Source organism: Phyllobates terribilis, unplaced genomic scaffold (assembly GCF_046119375.1).
Source record: "Phyllobates terribilis strain yellow unplaced genomic scaffold, ASM4611937v1 Scaffold_3__8_contigs__length_932513732, whole genome shotgun sequence".
Classification (NCBI taxonomy): domain Eukaryota; kingdom Metazoa; phylum Chordata; class Amphibia; order Anura; family Dendrobatidae; genus Phyllobates; species Phyllobates terribilis.
Window position 1 is genome coordinate 28,694,980 of NW_027362763.1, and position 21,972 is coordinate 28,716,951.

General features: G+C 47.2%; 1 protein-coding gene across 1 annotated transcript in view; it reads right to left on the reverse strand.

Annotated features, from left to right (window-relative positions):
• The window catches only part of LOC141258738 (fucolectin-like), a 48,003-nt gene that overhangs the window by 20,101 nt on the left and 5,930 nt on the right, over window positions 1–21,972 (reverse strand). The window contains exon 2 of the mRNA XM_073673793.1: window positions 10,920–10,978. Within this exon, the coding sequence (XP_073529894.1) occupies window positions 10,920–10,977 (58 nt within the window). The 5' untranslated portion in view covers window position 10,978. The remainder of the gene's footprint in view (window positions 1–10,919; window positions 10,979–21,972) is intronic.

Sequence of the window (21,972 nt, forward strand, 5' to 3'; positions counted from 1 at the left end):
GAGACTATGAGGATCTCCTCAGGGTTAAAGGAAAACTAGAGGATGATAAGGTGGATGCAGAGCACATACGCCAAGTGGTTGAGACCACTCTGCAGGACACCCGTAATGAAAATGGTGATCTCCGCAGAAAGACCTTAGGTCTGGAAGCTCAGGTGAAGGAGATGCAGACGTTCTGTGATAATCTCCAGAGGGCAGAGACGTGCCTTAAGGAAAGGCTCAGCCAGATGGAGGCTGAGCAGAAGCAGATGGAGGAGTCTATCGGAGAAGCCACAGACCAGGGCCAGGAGTGGGCTGCTGGTGATGGGAGGTATGAAGCAGATACCTCCTCGAGTGATGTGAGCTCGGATGATTCAGTGGATGTAGGTGCCGAGATCAAGGAGTCGCTACAAAGCCATTGGAAGCAAGAGGAGCTTCAGAGAAGGGCCGCTGAGAGGCGAGTGGCGGAGCTAGAGGAAGAAGTTTCCAGGCTCAAAAGTCACCTGACAAAGTATCACTCAGTGAACGAGGCCATCTTGGAGAAGGAAAAGGGCGAACACGTTGCACTCACTCCCTTATACCAAGAGAGGGTGGGCCTGAGGAGAGCTAAGAGAGTGTTAACCACAGATAAATATGAGATGGAAGTGGTCAAGATGAAAATTGGTGAATTTGTAGCTGTGAGTCAGCTCAGGGGAAGCATACGGGGTGAAGAAGCTGGAGGTCAGTTGTCCCTGAACCCTGAGCTGGTTGATCGTATGGGAACCACTGGTGAGTCCGAAACGTCTTGGTACAAGTGCCTCATAGATGTGCCCGAGGATTTGAGGGAAGAATGCACCAGTGAGTCCGTCCATGAGGAGTTTAAGAAGGCCGTGGGAGCCTGTAAGGTGTACTTGACCTTAGAAGCTAAACAGCTGGTGGTCCTGTCCACGACCGAAGTCACAGTGAAGAGGGTGGCTATCCTAAGTGACATGCACTGGCGATGTATTCGCACAAAGCAGTTTCTCCGGTTGAAGACGGAACAAGCCGTTAGACAACTGGAGTTGAGGAGGAAAGCTCACAATATGCGTGAAGAGGTCATCCGGGTGCCTCATGTTCTGGTGAGGAAGCTCTTTGGGAGAAATGGTCGAGCCATGCAGATGATGGTCAAGAAGTCTGGTGTGGTGAATGTAAGCAGTCCACGTGATCGTCAGGACTGGATACCAGACGAAGACGGCATGGTATCATTCTCCGTTGTAGGAACAGAAGAAAGCCTGGGATATATGCGCATGCTGTTGGAGTACCGAGTGACCTACCTGCGAGAGGTAGAACAGTTGAATCTCGCTAGACTGCGAGTGGATAGACAGCATCATCTGAGTAGCAGAAGATGGCAGCTGTCTAGAAATTATGAGACCAGACAGAGAAAGGGCCCCTTAAATAACAGAACAGCTATAGCTGGAGTTAGGGACCTTTCAAGATGTCCTGAGAGTAGTGGGCGTGGGTTTAGAGGTAGTGAGACCTCCAGTAACTCAGGTTTGAGCAGCCCATACAAACGACCCAATAGAGGATGGGACAGTACGGAGTCGAACCAGACCTTAGATACCAGGGCATGTGAGTCACACCACTGTATGACTGACCGCTGGGAGCGGGGGAGACCTGACAAGGTTACAACTGACCGCTGGGAGCGGGGGAGCTCTGACAAGCTTACGACCTGGAAAGGTGACCCGACGAAGTCAGTGGCAGTGACAAATGGTAGGTCCCTAAGGAATGGGCTAATGTCGTTGACTAATGTTCCAGGGGCTGAGTAGCAGAATTGTAAAGTACATGGTCTCTATGTGAGCTGGGGGTTATAGTGATTGTGTATATTATGTGTTCAACCCCACAAGCTTGAACAGAGGGGGGGATATGTAATGCAGCGACTTGCTGGCATTACGGTAATGGTCCAGCATGTGTTTTACCTGACCATGTACCTTCCCCCTCAGGTGACTGGTCACATGACTGTGACATAGCACAGGTCCTGCGCGCACAGAATATCTGTCTGATCACATGACTGTGACATCAGCAAGGTCCTGTCAGTATGTGTGTGTGTGCACCGGATGCATATATAAACCCTGCTTGATGGGAGACAGGTGTGTTCTGTGAGAGAGGCGTAAGGCCTGTTCCCGTGTGTGTGGGACACCGTGTGAGGCCTAGTGAGGCCGAGTGAAGCCTGGTGCCTGAAAGGTCGAGACTGGATCCTGTGTGGATGCTAGTGGCCTTGGAAGGCAGAGGTTTGAGGAAGAGTCCTGAAAGGCAGAGCCTGGATCCTGTGTGGATGTCAGTGGCCTTTGAGGGAACGACGGCTAGAGACCCCCATCTGGGAAGCCGCAAAGCCACATTTTGGAAGAATGTTCTCTGTCAGATGAGACAAAAGTAGAGCTTTTTGGGAAAAAGCATCAACATAGAGTGTACAGAAAAAAAAAAGAGGCATTCAAAGAAAAGAACACGGTCCCTACAGTCAAACATGGCGGAGGTTCCCTGATGTTTTGGGGTTGCTTTGCTGCCTCTGGCACTGGACTGCTTGACCGTGTGCATGGCATTATGAAGTCTGAAGACTAGCAACAAATTTTGCAGCATAATGTAGGGCCCAGTGTGAGAAAGCTGGGTATCCCTCAGAGGTCATGGGTCTTCCAGCAGGACAATGACCCAAAACACACTTCCAAAAGCACTATAAAATGGTTTGAGAGTAAGCACTGGAGACTTCTAAGGTGGCCAGCAATGAGTCCAGACCTGAATCCCATAGAACACCTGTGGAGAGATCTCAAAATGGCAGTTTGGAGAAGGCACCCTTCAGATATCAGGGACCTGGAGCAGTTTGCCAAAGAAGAATGGTCTACAATTCCAGCAGAGCATTGTAAGAAACTCATTGATGGTTCTTCGCAGTTATTTTGGCTAAAGGTTGTGCAACCAAATATGAGGCTGAGGGTGCCAATACTTTTGTCTGGCCCATTTTTGGAGTTTTGTGTGAAATTATCAATGATTTGATTTTTGCTTCATTCTCTTTTGTGTTTTTTCCTTGCAAGCAAATTAAGTGAAGATAATAAGACCAAAGAATTTGTGATTGCAATCATTTTCAGGAAGAAACTGAGTATTATCTGACAGAATTGCAGGGGTGCCAATACTTTTGGCCACCACTGTATATATATACATACAGTACAGAGTTTGGACACACCTTCTCATTTAAAGATTTTTCTGTATTTTCTTGACTTTGAAAATTGTACATTCACACTGAAGGCATCAAAACTATGAATTACCACATGTGGAATTATATACTTAACAAAAAAGTGTGAAACAACTGAAAATATGTCTTATATTCTAGGTTCTTCAAAGTAGCCACCTTTTGCTTTGATGACTGCTTTGCACACTCTTGGCATTCTCTTGATGAGCTTCAAGAGGTAGTCACCGGAAATGGTTTTCACTTCACAGGTGTGCCCTGTCAGGTTCAATAAGTGGGATTTCTTGCCTTATAAATGGGGTTGAGACCATCAGTTGTGTTGTACAGAAGTCTGGTGGATACACAGCTGATAGTCCTACTGAATAGACTGTTAGAATTTGTATTATGGCAAGAAAAAAGCAGCTAAGTAAAGAAAAACGAGTGGCCATCATTACTTTAAGAAATGAAGGTCAGTCAGTCCGAAAAATTGGGCAAACTTTGAAAGTGTCCCCAAGTGCAGTTGCAAAAACCATCAAGTGCTTCAAAGAAACTGGCTCACATGAGGACCGCCCCAGGAAAGGAAGACCAAGAGTCACCTCCGCTTCTGAGGATAAGTTTATCCGAGTCACCAGCCTCAGAAATCGCAGGTTAACAGCAGCTCAGATTAGAGACCAGGTCAATGCCACACAGAGTTCTAGCAGCAGACACATCTCTACAACAACTGTTAAGAGGAGACTTTGTGCAGCCGGCCTTCATGGTAAAATAGCTGCTAGGAAACCACTGCTAAGGACAGGCAACAAGCAGAAGAGACTTGTTTGGGCTAAAAACACAAGGAATGGACATTAGACCAGTGGAAATCTGTGCTTTGGTCTGATGAGTCCAAATTTGAGATCTTTGATTCCAACCACCGTGTCTTTGTGCGATGCTGAAAAGGTGAACGGATGGACTCTACATGCCTGGTTCCCACCGTGAAGCATGGAGGAGGAGGTGTGATGGTGTGGGGGGGCTTTGCTGGTGACACTGTTGGGGATTTATTCAGAATTGATGGCATACTGAACCAGCATGGCTACCACAGCATCTTGCAGCGGCATGCTATTCCATCCGGTTTGCGTTTAGTTGGACCATCATTTATTTTTCAACAGGACAATAACCCCAAACACACCTCCAGGCTGTGTAAGGGCTATTTGACCAAGCAGGAGAGTGATGGGGGGCTACGCCAGATGACCTGGCCTCCACAGTCACCAGACCTGAACCCAATAGAGATGGTTTGGGGTGAGCTGGACCACAGACTGAAGGCAAAAGGGCCAACAAGTGCTAAGCATCTCTGGGAACTCCTTCAAGATTGTTGGAAGACCATTTCCGGTGACTACCTCTTGAAGTTCATCAAGAGAATGCCAAGAGTGTGCAAAGCAGTCATCAAAGCAAAAGGTGGCTACTGTGAAGAACCTAGAATATAAGACATATTTTCAGTTGTTTCACACTTTTTTGTTAAGTATATAATTCCACATGTGTTAATTCATAGTTTTGATGCCTTCAGTGTGAATGTACAATGTTCACAGTCATGAAAATACAGAAAAATCTTTAAATGAGAAGGTGTGTCCAAACTTTTGGTCTGTACTGTATATACATTATTTTTTTATCTTTAGGGTTTAGAAAAAAAATACTTTGGTGTCACCACTTCCTGAGACTCATGTCTTTTTTTTTTTATTCTTCTTTGGACGGAACTTAGTGATTTATTTTTTATTCATGTTTCTAGTTCACTTTTGCTGTAAGTTGCGTTTCCAATATTTATTCACTTCATCTATGTTTTAGCTCAGTGTTCCCCAACTCCAGTCCTCAAGAGACACGAACAGATCGTGTTTACAGGATTTCATTAGTATTGCACAGGCAATGGAATTATCATCTATGCAATAGTAAAGCCCCCGTCACACGTAGCGAGATCACTGCTGAGTTACAAGTTTTGTGACGCAACAGCAACCTCACTAGCGATCTCGTTACGTTTGACACGTAGCAGCGACCAGGCCCCGCTGTGAGATCGCTGGTCATGTCGGAATGGTCTGGACATTTCTTTGATCGTTGAGGTCCCGCTGGGTAGCATGCATCAGTGTGTTTGACACCTTACCAACGACCTCGTTGACGACTCAGACACAGAAACACATAGGCGTGCATCGTTATACAGGTCGCTACGGGTTGCCACATCGTTGCTGCGTCGTTGGGAAGATCTGACTGTTTGACATCTCACCAGCGACCACATAGCGACGCAGCAACGATCCCTGTCAGGTCGTATCGTTGTCGGGATCGCTGTGGCGTCGCTAAGTGTGATGGTACCTTAAGGAAATCCTGATATCATGATCTGTTGTTTGCTCTTGAGGACTAGAGAAGGGGAATAATGTTCTAAGCCGCTGCTTTCTTCCACCCTATCTACCCTCTCCACAGTGCTGCACCCCCCTACATCTCCTCCCTCATCTCTGTCTACCACCTACCCGTCCTCTCCACAGTGCTGCACCACCTACATCTACTCCTCATCTCTGTCAACCACCCTACCCATCCTCTCCACAATGCTGCACTTCACTACATCTCCTCTCTCATCTCTGTCTACCATCCTACCTGCCCTCTACACAGTGCTGCACCGCCTTACATCTCCTCCTTATCTCTGTCTACCACCCTACCCATCCTCTCCACAGTGCTGCACCACCCTACATCTCCTCCTCATCACTGTCTACCACGTTACCCATCCTCTCCACAGTGCTGCACCCCCCTACATCTACTCCTCATCTCTGTCTACCACCCTACCCATCATCTCCACAATGCTGCACTTCACTACATCTCCTCCCTCATCTCTGTCTACCACTCTACCTGTCCTCTACACAGTGCTGCACCACCTACATCTCCTCCTCATCTCTGTCTACCACCCTACCCGTCCTCTCCACAGTGCTGCACCGCCCTACATCTCCTCCTCATCTCTGTCTACTACCCTACCAGTCCTCTCCACAGTGCTGCACCGCCCTACATCTCCTCCTCATCTCTGTCTACCACCTTACCCGTCCTCTCCACATTGATGCACCACCTACATCTCCTTCTCATCTCTCTCTACCACCCTACTTGTCCTCTCCACAGTGCTGCACCTCCCTACATCTACTCCTCATCTCTGTCGACCACCCTACCCATCCTCTCCACAATGCTGCACTTCACTACATCTCCTCCCTCATCTCTGTCTACCATCCTACCTGTCCTCTACACAGTGCTGCACTGCCCTACATCTCCTCCTCATCTCTGTCGACCACCCTATCCGTCCTCTTCACAGTGCTGCACCGCCCTACATCTCCTCCTCATCTCTGTCTACCACCCTACCCGTCCTCTCCACAGTGCTGCACCACCTACATCTCCTCCTCATCTCTGTCTACCACCCTACCCGTCCTCTTCACAGTGCTGCACCGCCCTACATCTCCTCCTCATCTCTGTCTACCACCCTACCCGTCCTCTCCACAGTGCTGCACCACCTACATCTCCTCCTCATCTCTGTCTACCACCCTACCCATCCTCTCCACAATGCTGCACTTCAATACATCTCCTCCCTCATCTCTGTCTACCACCCTACCTGTCCTCTCCACAGTGCTGCACCCCCCTACATCTCCTCCTTATCTCTGTCTACTATCCTACCCATCCTCTCCACAGTGCTGCACCCCCCTACATCTCCTTCTCATCACTGTCTACCACGTTACCCATCCTGTCCACAGTGCTGCATCCCCCTACATCTCCTCCCTCATCTCTGTCTACCACCCTACCTGTCCTCTCCACAGTGCTGCACCTCCCTACATCAACTCCTCATCTCTGTCTACCACCCTACACGTCCTCTCCACAGTGCTGCACCACCCTACATCTCCTCCTCATCTCTGTCTACCTCCCTACCCGTCCTCTCCACAATGATGGACCACCTACATCTCCTCCTCATCTCTGTCTACCACCCTACTTGTCCTCTCCACAGAGCTGCACCTCCCTACATCTACTTCTCATCTCTGTTTACCACCCTACCCATCCTCTCCACAATGCTGCACTTCAATACATCTCCTCCCTCATCTCTGTCTACCACCCTACCTGTCCTCTACACAGTGCTGCACCACCCTACATCTCCTCCTTATCTCTGTCTACCATCCTACCCATCCTCTCCACAGTGCTGCACCCCCCTACATCTCCTCCTCATCACTGTCTACCACATTACCCATCCTCTCCACATTGCTGCATCCCCCTACATCTCCTCCTCATCTCTGTCTACGACCCTACCCGTACTTTCCACAGTGCTGAACCGCCCTACATCAACTCCTCATCTCTGTTTACCACCCTTCCCGTCCTCTCCATAGTGCTGCACCACCTACATCTCCACCTCATCTCTGTCTACCACCCTACCCGTCCTCTCCACAGTGCTGCACCGCCCTACATCTCCTCCTCATCTCTGTCTACCACCCTACCCGTCCTCTCCACAGTGCTGCACCTCCCTACATCAACTCCTCATCTCTGTCTACCACCTACCAGTCCTCTCCACAGTGCTGCACCACCTACATCTCCTCCTCATATCTGTCTACCACCCTACCTATCCTCTCCACAGTGCTGCACCACTCTACATCTCCTCCTCATCTCTGTCTACCTCCCTATTCATCCTCTCCACAGTGCTGCACCGCCCTATATCTCCTCCTCATCACTGTCTACCACATTACCCATCCTCTCCACAGTGCTGCACCCCCCTATATCTCCTCCTCATCTCTGTCTACCACCTACCCGTCCTTTCCACAGCACTGCACCGCCCTACATCTCCTCCTCATCCCTGTCTTCCCCGGCGGATGTGTGGCGCCCTGCGCAATGGTGCCACAGATCCTAGAGTGGTACATTAAAGGATTTCTTCACAAGAGGCCCTCAGAGCATACACACACCTCCACCCTACCTCAGACCACCAGAGGGAGCTCGGATAGGGATATAAATATGGAGGGTGGAGTTAGGCAGTCAGTCTGTTAGTCTGCTAGAGAACAGAGCAGAACAGAACTCAGTTCAGTTCTCCTCAGGAAGTGAGTTGAGACAGAACAGAGAACAGTCTAGTTCAGTTCCTGAAGAGTGAGACACAGAAACAGGTCAGTCTGCAGTGGAGCTCAGTCTGCTCCAGGACAGTTCACAGTGAGTCTACAGAGCTCAGGTTAGTGAGCTAGGAGCGTGGCCGACGCTCAGAAAGCGTCAGAAGAGGCAGCCAGCTAACTGCCAGTGTGTATAGCCTAGCGAGGGCCCCGAGTAGGCTGAAGGCTAGAGGAGTGAGTAGCATTGGGGGCAGAGGAGCTTTACCAGCTCACCTCAGAAAGCATCTACCGGACGCTGGGTCCGAGTCTACAGGGCCCTATATCCCCTGTAGAGACAACCGGAGCTCCTGGAAGACTTCAGGTCCCCAGGATCACCCAAGAACTGATACGTAACAGAGCCAGGAGTGGAGTCACGCAGGCCCCGCAAGCAGGGAGAGTGCTCTCCAAGAGAAGGCCGTACCACAAGATCAGCTGGTGCAGGACAGAAACCAAGTTAGGCCTAGCTCCAGGCACGTCAGAAACTTACTACAGAGAGGCAAGAAACAGGAGGCCTTATACCTGCTCACTGGGGAGAATCCGGACGTGCACCCCTCACCCTACAGTGCTCCGGGATGTGCCTGAACTAACACCAGTAAAGGTACAGAAGTGACTTTCGTGTGTGCTTCCTCTTCTTGCTCTGACCCGGCTGGGTCCCCTTTGTCCTGCATCTCCCCTCCTACGCTGCCCTGAGACCCTGCTCCACCTGTGGGGAGCGATACCATCTAAGCTGCCACAACACCGGCCTCAGTGGACTGCTGCAGTGCTGGTGATCCTCAACAAACACCACAGGTGGCGTCACGAACTTTGACATATCTATTTCCACCCCTTTTTTAAGAGAGACCCCAGGGTACAGGCCCGGGAGCTGACCACCGCGACATCCCCCAAGACCAGGCATCAAGGCCCGGGCGCCGAGTAGTCCCCATGCCCTGGGCTCCACAGATGCATTCTGCCGCCCCCGGACTGAAAGTCGTCAGTTCTCTGAGCTGGCTGTCATGGTGCGAATAGTGGTAAGTGTTGTTTGCTAAAGAACTGAAGACATCGAAGATGGGGGTATAATTACTGCAGGGGGGTTTATTTACTGCAAGGGGGTGTATTTAATGCAGAGGGTGTATTCACCGCAGGGAGGGTGTATTTAATGCAGGGGGGTATTCACTTCAGGGGGGTGTATTTAATGCAGGGGGTGTATTCTCTGCAGGGGGTGTGTATTCTCTGCAGGGGGTGTATTTCAAGCAGGGGGGATATAAGAACTGCAGGGGTGTATTTACTGCCTGGGGTGTATTTACTGCAGGGGGGGTATTCACTGCTTTGGGGGTGTATTTACTGCATGTGTGGAGGGGTATTTGCTGCTTGGGGTCGGTATGTACTGCGTTTGTGGGGGTGTATTTACTGTGGTGGGGGAGATTTAGTGTAACGGGGGATGATTTGAGGATACAAGTTTGGGGAGCAAAGAAGGGACAGGTGCAGACACAATATGGGGAGCGGGAGAAATTTGAAGACACAATATGAGGAGCAATGGGTGAGATGGGAGACTTGTATGGGGGGATTGGTGCAGACATAGTATGGTGAGTAGGGGTATGGGTGTGGGCATAGTATTAGGAGCAAGGGGAAAATGTATGGTGATATAGTATGGGGAGTGAGGGTGATGGGATGTGTGCAGACACAGTATGGGGAGTCGGGTGATGTGTGAGGAGGCAGTATAGAAAGCGAGAGGGTAAATATGTGAGGAGACTATTGAGGGGAATAGTATGAGGAGATAGTATGTGGGAAGAAAAGTGTGAGTGGGCACAGAATAGAGACTGGGTAGTGTGGGGGATAGCATGGGGGGACAGTGTACCAAAGAGGAGGAGTGTGATGAGGGGGCACAGTACAGAGACTGGGCCCTATTGGGGGGATCCAGTGTGAGAGGACAGTGTGAAGAGGGGCCCAATATGGAAAGGAGAGGGCAATGTGGAGGGCATGTACTATAAGGGGGACTGTATGGGGGTGATATTTTGTGCAGGGAATATAGTGAGGGGCAATTATTTATTCAGGGGCTCAGCATAGGGAAGATATTTATATTCAGGAGCATTATAATGACACTGCTATCTTTCAGGGCATCTTGTCGGGATGTGCTGCAGAAGACCGGAGAAGATGGAAGTCTGCAGAGTCGAGCTGCGGATGAGAAAAGTCATCATGGCGTCTGGACAAGATGAAGAAGAAAAGAAAGAGAACGAGTCCAGAGACAACGTCTTCTATCAGGTACCTGGATGTAAATTTTTTTTTTGTGATACTAATTTTCTTGTTTTTATTTCCGTTAGGAGCATTATCGGAGCACTGATGAGTCTGCAGTCATTCTATGTGACTGCAGACTTCTGAATTCTCACAGGGTGCGGACGCTGTCAGGATTCTCTCGTGCCGGTGATGTGCATACATATGGTCACTTGCCGACTAGACTAACATGGTCTCACTCTATGAAAATTAATTGAGCGAGGCAGGACACGTCTAGTCGGAATGTGGCCAGAAGTATACAAATCTCATACTTGTGCAAGGGAGAATCCTAAAAGTGTGCAGTGCGTGCGCTGTGAGATTTGCCTGCGTCTCCGGAAGTTAGAAAACTCTTCCCTTATTCATGGAGTTGCCAGTATGTAATCACATCATCCATTGTTATAAAGTGTAAAGAAAGAAGTGTACTGAACCTGTAGAAGCTCCGTCAGACACCATCCAGGCGAGGACAATGAGGAAAAGAAGCTTCATCCTGAAAATCATCAAATAATTCTGGTAAATAGGCCTCTCACATTTATATATGAAGCACATTAAAGCCTGTGAAAGGGAATCTGTCATCAAGTTACTACACAGGTCCGTGTATGTCTCTGAAATACAAGTTAATCGATACCTGCATGACCCAAACGTGTTGCTCCAGTGCTGAAAAATCAAGTTCTGAAAGTAAAGGCTAATGAGTCTGAAAGTGCGTTGGGGGTGTGGTGAAGAACTCCAAGTCCATCGACCTCCCCCAATGAACTTCCTGCCTTTTAGCATAAACTTCTACAAAATGATTTCTAAACTCTCAATCAACGCCTAGAAATTCATATGCACATACTTATACTGATAAAATATATCCCCTTACTAATGGTTCCCTGACTACGGCAGTCCCTGAGGACTATGTATATAGGCGAAACAACCAAAAGAGTCAAGGTGAGAACCAGGAATCACAAAAGCACAATGGACAAAGGACAAGGACCAACGGCCAAATATTTCCTGTAGGAAGGACCTACAGTCAATTCAGGTTTAGAACAAGGGGTCGAGGTGGGGACCAACAGCAGTTATGGAAGTCTATGGAGCGCCAGAGGATGAGTGAGATACGTGGACATTGCAACCATGTAGCTTATATATCATGCACCCGGTGAGCAGCGACACGCGTTGGGTCCACTCACTTTGTAGGTAACTATATGCATTGATCCTACATATAATGCTTTCATCTGCCAAGGTCACGTTTTTTACCGCAAATATTGATTGTTTATTAATATATTGATCCAGTGGTCAGTGACCTAAGGTATTGTTTTCTATCTGGACTCAATAAATACTTGACTTTTCACAGTACCTACAAAGTTTAGGGGTTTTCTGCATTGCTGGGTTATTTTCCCATACCTCTTGTATCTGAAAATTTTCTACACAGGTTCTGTTTTAAGTGTTTTTTTTAAAAAAAAAACTTGGCTGTTTTTTGTATTGTTGATGTATTATTAATAAAAACTTTTTGATATTTTGCATTACATTTGGGAGTGCATGATCTTTGTTTGCCCTATTCCCTTTTCTCTTCTGTATACCAATTGATTCTCAGCGTGGGTTTACTGTAGCACCCCTTTGTTAAAAACAAACAATTTTTTTATAGCCAATCATTGAGCGGTGCCCACTAAATGTGTCGTGTACACTTCTAGACCCGCGCTACAAGGAGAACTTTCTATCTCTTATTCCTGAGGTGGACAGGTCTACAAAAATGTGGCTGTACCAGAAGACCCTTGTTGCGGAACTATTAAAAAAATTCCCATCTGAACACGCTGGTGGCAGAGGTCACAGTTCGTTGCCCAACCAAGGCGTACAGGCGAGAGAGACACAACTCCAATCCAGCAGAGGCAGAAAAACACTGTCAATGTTCTGGGAGAGTTTTCTCAGACCCTCCCATCGCACAGGCCCTGAGGCGCGGGGTACTCTCACAAGGAGTGCAAAGTTTGGGAAGATGCTGAGGGAGTACCTTGCCGACCGTACCAACGTCCTCCATGATTCCACTGTGCCTTATATTTATTGGGTATCCAAGCTGGATTCGTGGAATGAACTGGCTCTTATGCCTTGGAGGTCCTGGCCTGCCCTGCCGCCAGCGTTTTATCAGAGCGGGTTTTTAGTGCCGCTGGTGGAATTATAACTGATAAGCGCATCTGCCTGTCAACTGAAAATGCTGACAGGCTGACTCTTAAAAATGAACAAGGACTGGATTGGGCCAGACTTCTCAACACCACCGAATGATAGCAGCGTAACATAAACTCAAATCCAGTGTCTTTTCTTGGGAGGTGTATTCCCATGCACCTATTCACACCCACACATGGGTATACCCTTCCTTATTTTAGCTATTTGCTCTTGTCCTCCTCCTTCTCCTCATCCTCATTCTCCACCACCATATCACCAGGGTGACCGTGGTCCGTGATGCAACACCCACATAATTTTTTTAAAGGGTTTTTATGATGCCCGTAAAAAAAAATTTTTATACAGTATGTTCATGTATACCCCCCAGGGGTAAATGTTTGTCAGCCCATACTGCATGGGCATTACAAGTATAGGAGGCCCGCTCCTTTCTAATGGGAACATTTTTTTATGAGGCCCTCCTCCACGTCTCTTCCAAGGGTCATTGAAGTGCCTCCAAATTTTTGGCAGCCCTTGCATTCACTGCATAGGCAAACACAATGGGACACTCTCTCCTTTCTAATGGGAATTTGTCGTTACTGTGGCCCTGCTCTGTGTGTCTTTAAATTCTTAGTGGGGTTTTTCCAAAATTTTGGCAGCCCTTGCAGTCACAGCATGGGCATTACCAATATAGGAGACCCACTTGTTAATAACGGGAACAACAAAGCATAGCCGGCTGATGGCTCTCTAACAATAGCTAGGGCCTAATGCTGGCCTTTTAAGAATAGTAAGGGCCATCTGATGTCCCTAGAAAAATAGGCTTTATGAGTTTCAGAGTCCCTCCATCATAAATAAAACAGGATGTGTCTGATGATGTGTCACACACCGCATGGCCAGACAAGGTTGTAAAATGTTAAAATGACATTTCCCGGTGAATGCATTTGTCTTAAAAAATAACGTAAAAAAAACAAAACAATAGGATCTTTTTTTAGTATAAAAAGCAGCGTCACCAATTTAACTTCAATGTAATCACATTGTTCAGCTCATGCACCTCCTCCTCCATCTCCGAAATGACCACATCAGTCAAAAGCTGACAGCACTGCAGCATTACCTTGGCCAAGCGGCAACAGGCTGTGCTGAAGATAGCATGCTTAATGCTTAATTGACAAATCGCCCAGCGCTGCAGAGTTGTTGAAAGCTGTAACACAGCAGCCTGATCTGTGGCTCTCACCGCTGAACATACAACCAGGCATGGTCGTGTGTGACAATGGGCGGAACCTGGAGACAGAGAAATGACAGCCGGAGTAGATACAGTTTCCCTCTATGCCAGTCCTTTCACCGAGCTAAATACAACTCTCAGCAAAAAAAGCTGTGGACTGGCTCCGTACCGTCCCTGGTCACATTCACCTGTCCATGTGTTTGTGGTTAGGCGGTCCTTCCCAGTAAGTGCACTGGGGAGGGCACGGGTAAGGTTGTGGGACCTGTGCTTGTGGAAGGCGGAGGCGTCACAGGGAGAAACAGTGGCGGCTGGGGACCGAGTATGGACACCCGGCCGCCGCCGGCATGAGGTTATGGAAAGCTTCCGCCTCCACGAGCCTAAAAGGCCACATTTCAAGTGCAAGCAGCTGTCAAAAATTTGGCAGTATAGTATTGCAGCCTGTGGGTGGGTCGGTGGCTGCCTGCATACTTGCGCTTACATTCCAAGGAATGGGGTAGGGACAACTGAACGCTGCACTGGGACAAGGACGTGGACAGTGAGTGTTGCAAGTCTGCAACGACAGGTGCATGGCGGGAGGCATCTTCACATGCGCCAAGGATCACTTATGATGGGCACACTTTTAGGCAGTGAGCTGGGTGTCAGAGATGCTTCCAGGGGTCTTCCCCATGCTGTTCCCATGTCTTTTCAGCACTGTATGAATGTGTCTGATGATATCTCACACAGCACATGGTCAGATAAGGTTGTAAAATGTTAAAATGACATTTCCTGGTGAATGCATTTGTCTTTGTTGAAAGCAATGCAAAAGTGCAAAAACACATCAAAAATGCTACGTGTGAACATAGCCCAAGGTGTGGAGGAGTACTTTTGTTTTTGGTTATTTATTTTGCTTTATATACATTGTACATGTCATGGAAAGGATGTTCCTTAACATATTTCCCAGGAAAATCCATTTTGGTTTTGTTTTTGTATGTTTTATTGTGAGTCCGTAAAAGTGGCGTAATACTCTGACAACGTTGTTAACAGCAGTGACCTGGGAGTCAGAGATGCTCCCAGGGGTCTTCCCCATGCTGTTCCCATGTCATTTGAGCACTGTTCCCATCGATTTGGGTAATTTTTAGGCTCTCTGCAGACCACTGGGGGGGCAGCCTGAAAAATGCTCGAGTTTCCCATAGACTTACATTGGGCTCGTTGCTCGGGTCGAGAGCCCGAGTATTCCAATGTGCTCGCCCCGAGCAACGAGCACCCGAGCATTTTAGTGCTCGCTCATCACTAATCCTCATATCTATTGTTGCTGTTGGAATTTCCATCATCTGGCACACAATTAAATAGTGATCACAGCTTGGCTCGAACTGCTGAAAAGTTTTGTGAGTGATATAAGAAAGGTGAAGGAGTGGTTTAAAATACATGGTTAATTGGTAGATAAGTCAAACACAGCAAATCAACTGAGGTTGATAAAATCAAGTCACATAAAAAAAACATCTCAACTTAAAAACCTTTAGCCGCAACAATAATAATGTATCATATCCCTAAATAGATTTCATCCAAATGAAAGTGGATCTGACTGAAGATCCAAAACGCCTCTCTGGTTAATACGGCTCTCCAGTAGAGATGAGCGGATCATTGCAGATTCAAATTTGCCAATTGAATTTTTACCCAAAATTCGATTTACGGTGAATGAATTCATTCAAATCTCAAGGAGAGGAGAGAGAGAGAGAGGACCCAGCTGACCATAAGAGCTTACACTCTAGAGGAGAGAGAGAGGACCCCGCTGACCATAAGAGCTTACACTCTACAGGAGAGAGAGGACCCCACTGACCATAAGAGATTACACTCTACAGGAGAGAGAGAGGACCCCACTGACCATAAGAGCTTACACTCTACAGGAGAGAGAGAGGACCCCGCTGACCATAAGAGCTTACACTCTACAGGAGAGAGAGGACCCCACTGACCATAAGAGATTACACTCTACAGGAGAGAGAGAGGACCCCACTGACCATAAGAGCTTACACTCTACAGGAGAGAGAGAGGACCCCGCTGACCATAAGAGCTTACACTCTACAGGGGAGAGAGGACCCCACTGACCATAAGAGATTACACTCTACAGGAGAGAGAGAGGACCCCACTGACCATAAGAGATTACACTCTACAGGAGAGAGGACCCCACTGACCATAAGAGCTTACACTCTACAGGGGAGAGGACCCCACTGACCATAAGAGCTTACACTCTACGGGGGAGAGAGGAACCGGCTGACCATAAGAGCTTACACTCTACAGGAGAGAGAGAGGACCCCACTGACCATAAGAGTTTACACTCTACAGGAGAGAGAGAGGACCTCGCTGACCATAAGAGCTTACACTTTACAGGAGAGAGAGAGGACCCCGCTGACCATAAGAGCTTACACTCTACAGGGGAGAGAGGACCCCACTGACCATAAGAGATTACACTCTACAGGAGAGAGAGAGGACCCCACTGACCATAAGAGATTACACTCTACAGGAGAGAGGACCCCACTGACCATAAGAGCTTACACTCTACAGGGGAGAGGACCCCACTGACCATAAGAGCTTACACTCTACAGGGGAGAGAGGAACCGGCTGACCATAAGAGCTTACACTCTACAGGAGAGAGAGAGGACCCCACTGACCATAAGAGTTTACACTCTACAGGAGAGAGAGAGGACCCCACTGACCATAAGAGCTTACACTTTACAGGAGAGAGAGAGGACCCCGCTGACCATAAGAGCTTACACTCTACAGGGGAGAGAGGAACCCGCTGACCATAAGAGCTTACACTCTACAGGAGATAGAGAGGACCCCACTGATCATAAGAGCTTACACTCTACAGGAGAGAGAGGAACCCGCTGACCATAAGAGCTAACACTCTACAGGAGAGATAGGACCCTGCTGACCATAAGAGCTTACACTCTACAGGAGAGAGAGGACCCCACTAACCATAAGACCTTACACTCTACAGGAGATAGAGAGGACCCCACTGATCATAAGAGCTTACACTCTACAGGAGAGAGAGGAACCCGCTGACCATAAGAGCTTACACTCTACAGGAGAGATAGGACCCTGCTGACTATAAGAGCTTACACTCTACAGGAGAGAGAGGACCCCACTAACCATAAGACCTTACACTCTACAGGAGATAGAGAGGACCCCACTGATCATAAGAGCTTACACTGTACAGGAGAGAGAGAGGACCCCGCTGACCATAAGAGCTTACACTCTACAGGGGAGAAAGGAACCCACTGATCATAAGACCTTACACTCTACAGGAGATAGAGAGGACCCCACTGATCATAAGAGCTTACACTCTACAGGAGAGAGAGGAACCCGCTGACCATAAGAGCTTACACTCTACAGGAGAGATAGGACCCTGCTGACCATAAGAGCTTACACTCTACAGGAGAGAGAGGACCCCACTAACCATAAGACCTTACACTCTACAGGAGATAGAGAGGACCCCACTGATCATAAGAGCTTACACTCTACAGGAGAGAGAGGAACCCGCTGACCATAAGAGCTTACACTCTACAGGAGAGAGAGGACCCCACTGACCATAAGAGCTTACACTCTACAGGAGATAGAGAGGACCCCACTGATCATAAGAGCTTACACTCTACAGGAGAGAGAGGACCCCACTAACCATAAGACCTTACACTCTACAGGAGATAGAGAGGACCCCACTGATCATAAGAGCTTACACTCTACAGGAGAGAGAGGACCCCACTGATCATAAGAGCTTACACTCTACAGGAGAGAGAGCGGCCACTGTTTAATATTACCAGTTCCAAGTAAAGGGGTTGTCCAATACTAAATTGTCTATGATCAATTAGACAATGTTGGTTTAAATTTAAAAAAAAACATTCACCTACTGGACCCCGCTGTTCCTCTGCACAGTTCTGCTGCCGATGTCCCCTGACAGTCTCTACTTGAGACATTGGTGCGGTGCAGAGGAATAAGCAAGTAACAAATATTAACTGCCCTTAACAAACATCAATGAGAAAAGGGGAAAAAGTGCTTCTCACCTGAACCAATGGAAGAGCCGATGTGAAGCCAAACGGAAGGAGACACAACAGGTTATTATGTATCGTCTACCTAGACTTATGGTGGGATCACTTACCAGGTGACGTGATATTACAGGAGCCTTATATACACACTGGGCAGATAAAAACAGGGAAGTTCCTTTCACAATTATTTCAAAAATACTTATGAAGACCTTTGTGCAATAAGGAGATGAAATAAGTTACGGTGTTGACCGCACAGGAGAATGAGACATAACTGATATTTTGACATAAATGGCCTTCAAAAATCCAGACGTTACTTTACAGGCTGACAAGTTCATCCTGCAAAATACAAAACGTATAGAATGGATTATACAGAAGGAAATATCTGTATTAGAATTTCCTATAACTTACATTACACCTAATAAGCCTGTGTTTCTACAATAATACACTCATGTTATCCACTTTTAATTCCTAAATAGGTGACATGACGTCTGTAGGGGATCATGGGTGGTTGGACTGCTGCAGCAGAACATATTGGGTGTCCTTTATGATGATGCTGTTGGAATGTTTCTTTGCATTAGTGATCTGAGTTCTGGTACTATATTTATGTTCTGATCATTGTCATGGTGCTGTATTTAAGATATGTGCTTGGTTCTGGTGCTGTATTTGTATTACTTCTGCTACTCACCTGTCCTGGGAATCCCTGGCTTTGCTCCCTCACTGGTGCCTTAAGTGAGGTGACCGGGTTCATCAGCTATGAACTCTGGTGACCTTTCTCACGGCACCGCTACACACTGCAGAAGCGATTTACGGTCCTGTGTCAGTGTTAGCCGTCTGTCGGGGAGAGCAGTCACATAAGTGACTGCTGATGTGATTGCTCTTCAAGTCATGCGGATCATCGTGGGACAGTATGGATTATCTTCACGGCGGACAGGAAAGTATTATGGTGGTTTTTTATTTTTAATTTTTTTACAGGGGACATGGGCTTCAGTGGATTACGTGTAAAGGTGAGTGTAATGCTTTTTTATTTCTATTTCAATATAGATGTCCGTGTCATTTATTTCAATTAACAGACTTTATTCTGGGTGTTTTTATTTTTTTAAATCTATGGGGTTAGTAAGGGGGGCGTCTTATAGACACCTCTCCATTACTAACCCCAGGGATTGATGTCAGCTGCCAATACAAAGCTGACATCAAGCCCACAAATATTATCCCACTTTCCACCGCCACATGGCAAGTTGGAAGAGAGAGGCTAAGTGAGAGAATTGGCACCACTTCTGGGAGGGCTGAGAGCTGATGTTTTTAGTCTGGTAGGGGGCCAATAACCATGGCCCCTTCCTAGGCTATTAATATCAGCCCACAGCTGTCTGTTTAGCCTTAGCTGGTTAGTAAATATAGGGGGACCCCACGTCATTTTTGGGGGGGTCTCTCCTATAATAACCAGTAAAGGCTAAGCAAACAGCTGTGAGCTGATATTAATAGCCTGGGAACCTTTAATGCTATTGACTCGTTCCCAGAATATTAACATCAGCCCCCAGCCGTCATTCAGCCATTTCGGGAGGAGATTTTGTAGACTTTTCAGAATGTGAGACACAGGCATCAAGCAACACAGACAAAACAAAATCAGTTTAGAATTTAGTCCACCTGACTGTACATAACTAAATTTAGAGGCTTCTCCTTAAAATACTTATTTATTGGAAGGTCCTCTAATATCTAAATTATATCCTGCAAAGAAAAATAAAGTTAACCCGCACAGTCAGTGTTCTCCATGAGTCTCCATTTCTTTTCTGGAAGGCAAAACCTGGACAACATTAATTAATAAACCAATAAAAGACGTTCTAATAAGAGGTTCATGGGGAGATTTCTCTTCTCTTTCCTTTTGAGCTTTAAGCTCCTGAAATAGAAGTAATGTCTCCTATGGCTTTGTGTTGGCCCCCGGGAGAAAGAGTCTCAGTGGCCCCTTTAACACATACCACGATTCATGATGCAGAGATACTGCAGAGAAATATATATATAGTACAATGCAAAGATTTCACTTAGTTCTTCCATTACATGAGTGATATCTATTGTAAATCCTAAAATACCTCAGAAACCGGCGAATCCTCGCAGTGCACAGTGCAGACCGGACAGTATAGTCCTCCATACAGTATTATGAGCCCCATGAAGTCCTACATACAGTATAATGTCCCCACATAGTCCTCCGTACAGTATTATGGGCCCCAGATAGTCCTCCATACAGAATAATGTCCCCACATAGTCCTCCATACAGAATAATGGGCCCCGCATAGTCCTCCATACAGAATAATGTCCCCACATAGTCCTCCATACAGAATAATGGCCTCACATAGTCATCCATGCAGTATAATGGGCCCCATATAGTCCTCTATACAGTATAATTGGCTCCACAAAGTCCTCCATACAGAATAATGGGCCCCACATAGTCCCCCATACAGTATAATGGGCACCACATAGTCCTCCATACAGTATAATGGGCCCCACATAGTCCTCCATACAGAAAAATGGCCCCACATAGTGCTCCATACAGAATAATGGGCGATAAATAGTCCTCCATACAGTATAATGGCCCCACATAGTCCTCCATACAGTATAATGGGCCCCACATAGTCCTCCATACAGTATAATGGGCCCCACATAGTCCTCCATACAGAATAATGGGCCCCACATAGTCCCCCATACAGTATAATGGGCACCACATAGTCCTCCATACAGTATAATGGGCCCCACATAGTCCTCCATTCAGAATAATGGGCCCCACATAGTGCTCCATACAGAATAATGGGCGATAAATAGTGCTCCATACAGTATAATGGCCCCACATAGTCCTCCATACAGTATAATGGGCCCCACCTAGTCCTCCATACAGTATAATGGGCCCCACATAGTCCTCCATACAGAAAAATGGGCCCACATAGTCCTCCATATAGTATAGTGGCCCCACATAGTCCTCCATACAGTATAATTGGCCTCACATAGTCCTCCATACAGTATAGTGGGCCATAAAAAGTCCTCCATACAGTATAATGGCCCCACATAGTCCTCCATACAGTATAATGGGCCCCACATAGTCCTCCATACAGAATAATGGGCCCCACAAAGTGCTCCATACAGAATAATGGGCGATAAATAGTCCTCCATACAGTATAATGGCCCCACATAGTCCTCCATACAGTATAATGGGCCCCACCTAGTCCTCCATACAGTATAATGGGCCCCACATAGTCCTCCATACAGAAAAATAGCCCCACATAGTCCTCCATATAGTATAGTGGCCCCACATAGTCCTCCATACAGTATAATTGGCCTCACATAGTCCTCCATACAGTATAGTGGGCCATAAAAAGTCCTCCATACAGTATAATGGTCCCACATAGTCCTACATACAGTATAATTGGCCCCACATAGTCCTTCATATAGTATAATGGGCCCCACATAGTCCTCTATACAGTATAATGAGCCCCATATAGTCATCCATACAGTATTATGGCCCCACATAGTCCCCCATACAGTATAATTGGCCCCACATAATCCTCCATAGAGTATAATGGCCCCACATAGTCCTCCATACAGAATAATGGGCTCCACATAGTCCTCCATACAGTATAATGGGCCATAAATAGTCCTCCATACAGTATAATGGCCCCACATAGTCCTACATACAGTATAATGGGCACCACATAGTCCTCCATACAGTATAATGGGGCCTACAAAGTCCTCCATACAGAATAATGGGCACCACATAGTCCTCCATACAGTATAATGTGCCCCACATAATCCTCCATACAGAATAATGGGCGATAAATAGTCCTCCATACAGTATAATGGCCCCACATAGTCCTCCATACAGTATAATGGGCCCCACATAGTCCTCCATACAGTATAATGGACCCCACATAGTCCTCCATACAGAATAATGGGCCCCACATAGTCCCCCATACAGTATAATGGGCACCACATAGTCCTCCATACAGTATAATGGGCCCCACATAGTGCTCCATACAGAATAATGGGCGATAAATAGTCCTCCATACAGTATAATGGCCCCACATAGTCCTCCATACAGTATAATGGGCCCCACATAGTCCTCCATACAGTATAATGGGCCCCACA